At 30.7% G+C, this 12,554-nt stretch overlaps 1 protein-coding gene across 1 annotated transcript in view; it reads right to left on the minus strand.

Annotated features, from left to right (window-relative positions):
• Window positions 1-12,277, minus strand: part of LOC115890382 (paired box protein Pax-6-like) — a gene marked incomplete at its 3' end in the record, with an annotated part of 60,724 nt that extends 48,447 nt beyond the window's left edge. Inside the window, 2 exon segments of the mRNA XM_030910591.1 lie at window positions 10,355-10,647; window positions 12,015-12,277. Of these exon segments, the coding sequence (XP_030766451.1) occupies window positions 10,355-10,544 (190 nt within the window).
• Between the last annotated feature and the right edge of the window lie 277 nt (window positions 12,278-12,554).

Genomic DNA, 12,554 nt, shown 5'->3' on the forward strand with positions numbered 1-12,554 from the left:
ATTCCAGAGAATCTAACTATACTGTTCTGAACTTTAATAAGAGAGTAATAATATTGCTAATAATAAAAATTTAAAAATCAATAATGATTTATGTATACAGAGTGTCTTAAAACTGAATGTTTTGGACATTAATACAACTTGTTATTACCAAAAATTATTTTCATGTCCAAAAAACATATTTGAAAGTATTTAAAAAGCCAGACAGATAACTGATTTCTGAAATAGAGGCTCTCCAAAATGAGTAATTAAAACTTTTGAAAAACAAGCTTACTAATTTTTTTTTTAAATGGTTTTTGATATATTTTTATTCAATAGATACTTATTATATTAATTCTTGATAATTTCAATTAAAAATAAATCAGAATTTATGAATTCATTCAGTTACAAGTTTCCATAATCGTATAGCGTCATCAGGTACACATTTCTCCATATTAGGTACCCGATTTCATATTAGTACTTAGTAATCGTTAATCTTTAAAATTTATATCACTTAGTATTCGAATAAGAAGTGCAGAGATTGGAAGTATGAAAAAAAGAGCAACCTGACAAATTGCAATCGCTTAAGCTTTGACCATATTTGATAGCAGCTGATGTCAGTGTCAAATGATATATACCAGGTGGATTGTGAAAAAAGACGTATATATTTAATTTGACTAATAAATAAGTGTAGGCTATTTTTAGCAATTGATATGAACAAATATTATTTTTTTCAAACGTCACAAAAGTACCTATTAATTTTGCGACGTGTTTGACGATATAAAATAGTTATTTTTTATACAAGACGATAAAATGGTATTTTTTTTTTTTATTTGTTTATTTATTGTAATGTTTTTTGCGCTATACAGGGTGTCCCAGAAATGAGTGCAGATATTTTAAGGGGTGGTAGATCTGGTCAAAATAAACATATTTTTCTCTTTACCATTTTTTTAAATAAATTGAAAATAACCTTATTTCTTTGAAAATTTAAAAAATAATCGCAACATTTTGAGAACCGCCGCAGATATCGCCAACTACATCCAATTACCCGGGTCAAGCCCGGATTTCAGTTAGTTCGACGCACTGTGTTGCCATAGGGACAAGAAAGTATATGTTAAAAGTAAATCATAATAAAATCACGACACCTGAGGAGTTTGCAGAGATGCATTACATTTTAAGATTGTGATATTGGCCATAAAAATAAATTAAAAGTTAAATGTTTAATAAATATGTTAAAAATGTGTTAAAAAAGTTAAATTAAAAAAACTTACCCAACATTAAAAAGATACTTATGACAGATCGATGTAACTGTGACAGTTCTCTTTTTTGATATACACTTAACTAAATACACTTCACTGTGCTGCTTTACTTGTACATGCTGGATTATTATAATAACTACTAAAATAATAGTCCCAATTTTTAACACATTATTTTCATATAGGCCTGATGCATTTCAATCGATTTACAAAACACCCAGCAGAAAAGCACACATTACTTTGAATACCTTTCTGAATGAATAAATGTTGAGAAGTATTGTCTCTTACCGCCACTTTAAAACTTTTAAACTACTTTTCAATCTAAGAGAAAATACATGTTTCACTCAACAATTTTAAATGCGTATTTTGTTTTTTCGCTATTTTTTCTATGTATTTCAACAATTCCATCGACAGCCCAATCGTCGCGTCGGCCGCCGGCCAAGAGAGCGGCGCATCACTGGATGATCACTGGTGACTGCTCCTTTGTCGCGCCGCCGTGTCGAGCTTGCGTCATGCGAAGTTGCCGTAGTTTCAACAATTTCAAATTTAAGACACTCGAACCAATCAAATTCTTATTAAACTTTAAAAATAAAACAGAAAAATATGAAAGGAAACACACAAAACACAAATGAATTGGTTATTGATAAGGGCACAAAAAAGAAATTTCTAAAATGTTTATCGTAATTCAGAATTCAATACATCGAAAACAGCCCGACGAATAATCAATTCATTTTTTGTTTGTTTATTTCCTTTCATGTTTCTCTGTTTTATTTTTAAAATTTAATGCAATTTGATTGCTGATGTCTTGAATTTGAAATTTTTGCTTCACGGCAACGTTGCTTAACATCGTCGTCTGACGCAAGCCCGTCACGACGGCGCGGCGACCAGCGACTCAAAGGACCAGTTCACACGCGGCGGTTCTTGGCTGACGGTTGGGCTGTCGATGGAATTGTCGAAATACATCGAAAAAATAGCGAAAAACAAAATACGTTGTCAATAATTGTTGAGTGAAACATGTATTTTCTAAGATTGAAAGTAGTTTCGTAAAGTGGCGATAGAGACAATAATTCTCAACGTTTATTCATTCAGAAAGGTATTCAAAGTAATGTACGCTTTTCAAGGTGTTTTGTAAAACAATGGTTCAAATAAAACAGAGAAACATGAAAGAAAACAAACAAACGAAAATGAATCAATTATTCATTGGGCTGTTTTAAATTTCTTAATTGAATTCTAAATTACGATAAACATTTTGGAATTTCTTTTTGTGACCTGATTGTGAATAATATGAATCATTTATTAAATTTATTCCAAAATAAAGTTATTTTTAAGCATAACAAAGATTTTCGTAAACGTCATAAACGTGTAATGTTTTAGTTAATTTTCGGTGGTTTTTGTTAATTTTCATTGAAGGTAAGTACTAAAAATAATTGATAATGTTTTTTCTATAATTATTAATAATGAGCACTGATAAAAGATTAAATTTAATATTCCTAATTTTTTGAGTAGAAATGTCTATGAATTTATAAATGTAGAACTATGTTCCGCCGAATTATGTAGAATATGGATAACATAGGAGGTTGCAACACTGCAAGGTTTGGATACACCGTAGAGAAATCTCAGATGAATAAACAAGTGGCACTAAAAAGGTTTTTCAAAATTCCCGGAACATGTCAAGAAAAATTTTAAATTTTCAACATTTTTTTTTTCGCAAAAAAAACCTCATAAGCGTGTTTCTGGGGTTGAACTATACTACCAGCTAAAATATTTGCACTTATTTCTGGGACACCCTGTATATAAACGATATACTTTTTATCTATAAGCTATAAAACGATATACTATTTATCTTGTAAATAAACAGATAGTCTTCATATTGTTGAATTTCAAAGCCGAATTCTGAACACAATGATTTTTCAATTCTGAGATATTTTATTACGAATTAACGAATACAAAAACATTAATAGTGAATAATAAACTATATTAATTAACAAGCTTTAATTTGAAATCAAATCGATTAGAATTAATATTAATTTCTAAACAACAAATTCAAATTAACCGGTAACCAACCAGTTCTAAGGCATGATAGAATTTAATCGTTACGAGCGAACGCCGCATTAATATTAATATTCTCCAGCGAAAAAATCAGTGAATCCAATTAATTAATATATTACTTATAATGTATTCCTATTAAATACCGATAATGTAGCTTTTGTACGGTATTTTGCTGCTTGGGAATGAGTTATGAGGACGAGGAGCGTATGTCGAGATTAGAAACAAGCGGTAATGCAGCTTGATTGCTTACAGTTTCCTTCGGGCAGTCAGTAGCCAGATTCCAAAAGAAAATTATTTTTCCTGTTTTAATTCTTGTTGTAGTAAAATGCTACAAAATTTATCATCGACTCTTTGTAAACAATTGCGTAATTAATTAGAAAGTGAGAAGTAAACACAGTATGGCAAGGGAATAGTTGAAGAGCAGATTTTCTAGATGCATTTTGTCCTTTTTTTTTCGCCATATTTCGCGACTGCAAGAAAATCTACAAAATAAAACAGTTATTTTTTGTAAGCACTGCTACGTTAATCCAACGAAAACTACTAGTCAGCAGTTAAGTTTGCCTAACGAACAAAATTCAAAAAAAATTCAAAATTCTTTATTCATGTGAATTAGTGTTATTAATCGGTTTAAAACGTTCTATGCCTTCCGATGCCATCTCTCCATGCCTGTCTGTCTCTCCATGCACCGTCTCCGAGAGGTCTTTCCTCCATAAACGTGTCAATCCCTTCCTGCCAACTTCTTCTTAGTCTACCCGGTTGGTTTCTTCTTCCTGCAGGTTTCCGGTTTATAATTTACTTTGGGATTCTTATTTCTGCCATTCTTTGGACATGCCCGTACCATATGAGTTGACTGTTCTTTATGTCGTCAACTATCGTATGTTTAACTTCCATAATCTCTCTTATGCGTTCATTAGTTATTCGCTCTAGTCTTGATTTGCCTGCTGATCTTCTCCAAAAATCCATCTCTTTAGCTTCCAGCATTCGTTTTGTTGTTTCCTTAATTGGCCAGACTTCACAGCTGTACGTGGTTATACTCTTTATGATGGTATTGTATATTAAGTTTTGTTCTTGTTGTTTATGTTTCTGTCCCACAGTATCCTATTCAATACCGTGATAGCATTCCTTTCAAGTTGGTTTCGTTCTTTAATTGCTGTATCCAACAGTCCATCATTTGTGATTTGCATACCCAAATATTTGTATTTTTGTGCAGCACTTAATTTTCTTCCCTTCTTCTAGTATTAGATCTTGTTGTTCTCCTCCAATACACATATATTCTGTTTTGTTAGTATTGATCTCGAGTCCCCATTTCTGATATTCTTCTATAAGCTTAAGTGTCATATAATTTATGTCATCGTAATCTTGTGCTATGATCACCTGATCGTCCGCGAAGCAAAGTGTGTAGAGCATGTTATCCCCTATGGGTACTCCCATATTTCTACATTTTTGCTTCCAACCTTTGAGGACTTGTTCGAGATATATCTTGAACAGTGTTGGTGAAATACAGCACCCTTGTTTCAGACCTTTGGTTCCATTAAATCCTGTTGTTAAACAAAAAAATGCTTAACGTTTCGGAAAGTTTATCTCTTTCCGTCGTCGGAAGTAAACAAAAATATAAAGAATAAAGAAAAAAACTATTTAAAATTCAACTATTCGAGAACACTTTAGTTTTTTTTAAACAGATACGTCTACAAAAATGTCTACGGTTATTTTTTTGTTCGTTAGGCAAATTTGTATATCTGTAAACCTAACTTCTGATAAGTAGTTTCCGTTTGGATTAACCCAGAAGTGCTTACAAAAAATAACTATTTTATTTTGTAGATTTTCTTGCAGTGGCGAAATACCCACATAGATTTTTTTGGAGAGATGAATCCACCGCATAGGAATAGACATTTTTTATTTTAATAAAATTTTGATTAACCTTGTACTTTCAAAAAAAAATTATTGATCCTATTATAGAGTTTATAAATATATAAAATCTATAAAAATTGTACATTAAAAAACATGTAGAAATGAATCAAGAGGTACAAAGATTAGAAAAATTATATTTCTTTACTCCGAATTTATAAAACTATAACTTGCGAATCAATAAACAGATACTTCAAAATAGAAAATCGGTACCTAAATGGTTCGGGATCCGATGGTGGTACCACAAAACACAATCGGTTGATTGGTGTTAGTACCTATTGATTTATTGGTCGCGGCTTATAACGATTCGCTTGCCTGAGTACCAAAGAAAGTACTATGTCTATGTCTCAACAGTCTACAAGAACATTTATACAATAAACTTTTAGTGGAACAATGGAAGATCTTCATTATTATCAAGCAATCATTCGAGATCATTTAGTCAGTCTTTCATACCACAAGATAAGACAAAAAAAATAACTTCACTTCACTACAAGACGGTACTACGTTATCTGAGTCAGGCTAGTTTTAGTTATTTTTTATACAAGACGATAAAATGGAATTTTATCGTCGACCGAATAGATTAATTCACGAGCGATAAAATCGCCATCAGTGAATTAATTTCGGAAGACGATAATGCAATTTTATCGTCGTGTATAATACAATATTTCTTTTCCATAGCGAGATACGTTTTAAAAAATATTCAGAAATTATTATTTCAAGGAATTTACTACGAGTAGAAAAAATATTGTGCAGGGTTGTCTCTTTAGTTGTCAGTTTTGAATCAATATTTTTTAATTCTCTTTCGTGTCGATTGCTGATTAATTTGAAGCCAGAAATGGCTCAAAGCAGAATATGTAAATTACCATTTAAATCCCGAATAAATTATGAAAATAAATACAAAAATTTTCAAAAATGGAAGCAATTAAAAAACGTGCTAGAAGAAATAAAGTTTTTAACCTATCCTCGCTGTTAAAATATCATTTAATCTACTCTTGCGGTTAAAGTACTATTTTATCTACTATTTTTGATAGATATAAGGCAATTTTAACTGTTGCTATGGATAGTTGCTAGTCAATAAGCAATAAGGAATATCAAACACAAAATGTATCCTTCAATAGCAACACATTTAATTGTAATAGGTACACCAAAACGGAAGCACTATTGCAAAATCAATCAAACCAGCTACGCCTTTATCGATTTCAATTAATAAAAAAAATCTCTTATAAACAAATATTGTTGAACTGAATTGAACAAAAAATATAAAGAAAAAAACCTGACAGATACCCATATAATTGACGGTCCAAAATTTAGATCAGAAGCGTCGATTTTGCTATTGAAAGCCTTACCTTTCGCTTGTTGTAGGTATCTGTTATTGGTTATAGCCCTGAGGCACCTGAAGATAATTAATTTTAGAGAAGGTAATTGAAAAAAAAATTAACTGGTATATAAATTAAATTAACTTTAAAAGGCGGAATGGGAGGAGATTTCTGATATTTTGTTGTTGGGTGTTACTAAATTAGATTGGGCTTGTTATAGAGTTAAAATCAATCAGGACGTTTTAAAGAAGGCAAACATATACTTAATTCATATTATTACATTAAAGAAAGTATACTCTGTCTTTTTTCTCAGGTAAGATTTCGACAGACGATGACAGAAGAAAAGCAGATGACGTCACATACCAATCTATTTATTTTACTCTTTGAATAAGAAGACTAAGGAAGGAGCATAATGCTATCCACGTATGGTGGGCGGAAAAAGCACTCTGGGGTGGGGATCCTTGACAGTTCTGTTTGACGATTCATTTGACACATTTGAATTTGATTTGAAATATTGTGGATTTGTCAGTCTTTACGGAGCTTATTTTATGTTATTTATTATTTATTCTACTACTGATAGTTGTATAAAGGTAGTAAATCTAGATGGAAATTGTGGCAGCACTTAAATTAACAGTGACACTATCGCGATTTATCGAAAAAGGCTCTAAAATAGTTGGTTGTTTAGCGTGCGGTAGATCTCGGCAAAAATTGAGTGAAATAATGGAACAACTTTTCGCTAGTAAGTGACTATATAATATACATACGTGTAGTAAACCGATCATTTATGAAACTCACTTAAATTAACTAAATTATATATTTTTCTTGCATTTTAGCTTTTATTTATTACTTGTTTAAGATTAGATGTCAAAGAATTTAGATACGTTAATTTGACTTACCTGCTTCAGTAGCGTATCGGATGTTTGTGTTAATAAATACTTATTATAACTTATCTATATTTATTAGAATTATATATTTTTGTAACAATTTTAATAACTAACAACATTTATTCACAATGTAAAATAAAACAACAAATTATTGAGTCTACACCACGTCTACCCCACGTCTACCCTACATAATAGTTTTACATTTTTTAAATAAAATTAGAACGACACTGATAAACCTTAAGAATTTAAGTCGGCCATATTTGAGGTCCATCGCGGTGTACCTAAGATTTTTGATATGCTCCTTCTTATTCAAAGATTTTACTAAAAAAAGTTTCTAATATTTTTTAAGTTAACTTTGGATGGGTTTAAATATAAATCAGTCCAGTTTTATTGGTTTATTTCAAAAATGACAGATCATATTTCAATTTTATTGGTTTGACGGAACGATGAACGACAAACGGACGCCGATGCGTATAAACTCGCCTTTAGATTTTTGAGGCTTGTCAAAGTCTTGCCAAATTATAGGTTATAATTTTGTGTCAACTTGTGTCAAATAGCTGCCTTTTGGAAGATGATACATTTTGATTCGTGTTATTACGTGTGCTTTGTGTCTTTTGAAGCCAAGTGGAGGAAAAATCGAGAGAAAATTAACTGGTAGATCCACAGCCCAGTTTCCTCGCTGCCCAGGCAGAAAGTCTTAACAATACACCAATAAAGTTACCATCAATAAAGTTTGTATACCATCTCGTCGTAGATTAGTGCATCCATAGACAAACAAATAAAAAGAGACTGGCAAATTAAATGGCAAAGAGAGGGACAACGTTCCCGTAGCGCAACTCAGAACGCAAAATTTCGTTCTATTTATGTTGATCTGCGCATTGCGTCTATTTTCTATCAAACCAAACCAAACCAAACCACTATCTCATTCTAATATAACAAGAGAGAAAGAAGCAGCCATATAAAACGTAATTTCTAAATAGAAATTAGAACAATCGCCTTTCGTTTTCGTCATCACGACAACCAAGATGACAACATCATGACAATTCCTCATGTTTGTTAATTTTTCTTTTGGTGATTTACCTTTTTTTCTAAACTCTCCATTTTATTGACTTATGAATATGGATAGGGAACAAATTTCGTTGTTCCATATAGGTATTTATATTTTGTTACTTATAATTTTAGATTATACTCTTTGTTATTTTATTTGCTGCAGGAGCCAGTATCATCTATTTTCTATATGTATTGGTGCCCCCTTTCTCTGATAGATATGTTAAAGACACCCGGTAAAATAAAAGTAAGTAGTTATATTTATCATTTTGTTAAGAAAAAAGTAGAAGTAGTAGTGTCAAAAATATTTCGAACCTCTCTTAACATAACAAATTAATACAATTAATTTTTTTCATTTTTTGGGTAGGTAGTTTATAGCTGCTTTATAGTAACCAGAAACTTTATTAATATACCTATTTTACTTTTGTTTTAGGATTAAAACTGGACTTGAAAATGGTTCAGGATCATGATTCTCGTAAAGTCTTCTTTGCTTGGATATTCACTTTGTTATTGCAATTAGGCAGTTTTTTCGAAAATGAGATTTTTAATGCCCTTTAAAAAAATTGGCCCATCGTTTCCTGCAACAGTCAGTTCTTCTGCATTTAAAACTGGTAGGTGGGTGGAATAAACACTGTTATTTTTTGTTATTATATTATAAAAAGTTTATTTATTTTTATGTATAAATAAATATGTTTATAAAACAGTACAATTTTTCCTTTTTTTATAATTTCCCTTATAATAGTAGTATTCTTTCGTTCCGAAAGAAACTGCAAATTTTCACTTAAACTAATTTATTCCCTACACCACGTTCCCTTTACGTGGCATAGGGAATAAATCAGTTTAAGTGAAAATTTTCAGTTTCAGAATGAAAGAATACTACTAGTAATGGCTAATTTAAATTTTACGCCAGCCAGGATGTGCGATAATGTCTTACGATACGTTTTATACCTATCTCTTTCTTTTTCATATAAAGCACACATAATAAAGAAAGATAGCAATAAAGACGTACGTCTTGCCATGGTCCTGCTAATTGGTTTCAAAATTGTTATTCTGAGTTGCGCTACGGGAACGCGGCCCCACTCTTTACCATGGGATTTGTCAGTCTTTTTTTATTTGTTAATAATATCAAAAGGTACTGGTTTAAAAAGATTAAGATTATATTTAATTAATCAATCTTTAAGGTATACAATTTGGCAAATGTTATTATTAATAAAATAGTTTGTTTTATTTATTCCTGTGGAATATTACAAATTTGTATCTGTACATAAGATATATTGATAAATATAATATTAAATACGGAGAGTTTCTTGAAACTTGAAAGTAAGAAATAGTTCTTTTCTATATTATTTTGGTATGTGGTGTTTTGCTCTTGTTTGTTTTGTGTTAACACATACCTTTTTTTTAATAAAATAACTCGATTACATTTTTTCAGTTTTTTTTCACAATATTTTATCTAATAATATATAATTTTTTTATATTTAAGTAATCACTTATCAGTCAAATTTTAAATATTATATTAGTTTCCTGCTATGCGTTCCAGTTGTACCAACTTATTTCTTTGTAAAATAAAATAAACTACTTTGAAATTAAAATGACAGACGCATCTATCACTGTCAAGAATCTTGTCGTTTTGGTTTGGACTTTTATTTATAATACTCCACAGGAAATTGTAAAAATAATTATATTTTAATTATTTCGTTACAGTAGTATAATATATATAGAATAAAACATACAAATTGGAAGAAGAAACACAGATTGCTAAAATATCTTAAATAAAAATGATGATTTCTCAAAAAGTATAATAAAAGATTTTACTACCTTTAACTGTTTATATCAGAATTAATCGTTATTTTTTATATAAAGTTTGGTATATTTTCAGATAAATAAACCAAATAAAATAATCAAACACACACTAACTAACCTGTTGGACTGAGAGCCACTCCAGAACTCAACACACTGGGTGCGGTGTTGGGCACAGGCAATCCCACAGGGTCCATTTTCCAGTTGACGATGCCCGCACGATTGGGCGCCACTGGACAGCAACCGGACAACGTGGCAACGCTGGAAAAATCGTTTCCCGTCGCCAGTGTAGTGCCGTTCGAAATTAACATTTTCCTTTGAAAAGTTTCAAAAATTCATAAGTCTAGCAGGCGCGATGGGTGAATTTGAATGTTTGTTCAAGCCCATTTAAAGAACGGGTATTAATGTTAGGTTCTGAAATGAAAAAATAATAAAAATCAGTTAGATAAACAGGTACCTTTTGTGGCTGAATAATGGTAGTACCAAAAAAAAGTTAAAAGATAAAAATGGTTAGTTTGGAGTGTAATTTTAATATATTCAGGAATTATTACTCAAAAAAGTAAATATTTCTGATAAATAAATTATAACGGGGCTAGAAATTTGTATAATTAAACTATTTTCCTTATTATACCTTATGACCAAAAAAAACCTCTTTAAAGGCAGCTGCGCAAAGACAATCGATGATAATTTTAGCGACGTCAATCTCTAGATGTCATTTGCTAAAAATTGGCTTAAAACTGCCCAAAATTAACATGAATCAATATTATTAATTAGTGTTAATTTTTGTTTAATTACCACTAAATAACATTATTTTATTTAGAGCAATTACATAACTTTTTTGATCATGATTCTCATTTTATTAATTATCTATTGTTATATTCCAAAATTTGATTTTTGAAAAATTCCAAGAGCTTCTAGTGACTTCGGATGTGTTTAAACTATTATAGAAACATTGATAAGTTAATAACAAAAAATAATAGCTACAAAAACTAAGTTCTAAGAATTAAAGAATTTATTAATTAAAAGCAAGAAATAAACGAAAAGAAACAAAGTATGAAAAATACATACTAAACTGTTCATTATAAAAAATGACAAACATTTTTGATAAAAAACAACTAGTATAAATAATAAAATAAACTGAAAAACAATTAAAAATCAACAAAATTCAATAAAACCATGAATCAATAAAGAAAGCTAAGATCTACATTAAAACTATTATATTTGATTGCAAGGTTTCAATAAATATTATCTATAAAAAAGTTAAATAAAAAAAGAGAAAACTAATAATAAAAATATGCTAACACAAACAGAAATAAAGTTTGTTAAATTAAACACAACTAAAAACGATAAATCATGACATTTATTTTGTTTTGAGAATATAGAAATTTAATAAAGTATGTAAAAATAATTTAATAGAGCCTGTAATAAACAAACTCACTGAAAAATAATAATAACAAAAGGTAGTAAAAACAAAATGTATTAAAGAAATAAATATATTGCCTTACTATTAAAAGAATGGAGTGAGGTTTGGAACCTTTGGTGTTATAAGAGCAAAACAAAACACTAATTCACCACAATACACCAAAACAGTTTACTTAATAAGGTCATCAACATTACAAAGGAATTGTGTTGGTAGTAAAACAGTGTTTAATTTGATTACAAAGGTTTTAAAAAACATTTCTTTCTAGCCATATGTTTGTTGAGGTATCTCTAAAAAATATTCCGAAATAACACTACACATAGTGATTATCAATCAAGTAACAAATTAAAAAACTACTTACAATCTTTTTTTCAAGAGATCAAACCTAAACTTCCTCACCAACTTCAAACACTTTACCCAGTACTTTTCAGTCCGATATCACAGCCAGGCAAAAATAGAAAAAAAACTCCGAAGAAAAAACTAAAACAATTCAAAAATCACACACTAATACAACCCGAAACCAACTATAACATCCGTTTTTGTCTCTGTAGATGTGTATTATTCGCCCGGAAATAGCCCGCTCAAAGCTCACCGACTCACAAATGCTCACAGGTAGCGAGCATAACGCCGAGTGACTACCTTTCTGCTACTCATTCTCCACAGGTGAAACAGGGGCGTACAGAGGGGAGGGGAACGGTAGATTAAAGCGCTCGCAACGCGGTTGGCTATGGCTATTCACCGAGAGGCAGGCTTAAGTCGCACAAATGCCAAGCCCACCTAAGCTCGGCTATAGGGAGAGACAAGGAGAAGCGGTGGGGTTGAGAGTGATGGAGATAGAGCTTTGATCATTGATAACTAGAGAAGTTGTAGGGATTTATCGATGTATAGCCGGCTTCTTGGT

Source organism: Sitophilus oryzae, unplaced genomic scaffold (assembly GCF_002938485.1).
Source record: "Sitophilus oryzae breed Bouriz unplaced genomic scaffold, Soryzae_2.0 scaffold_863_pilon_pilon, whole genome shotgun sequence".
Taxonomy (NCBI): domain Eukaryota; kingdom Metazoa; phylum Arthropoda; class Insecta; order Coleoptera; family Curculionidae; genus Sitophilus; species Sitophilus oryzae.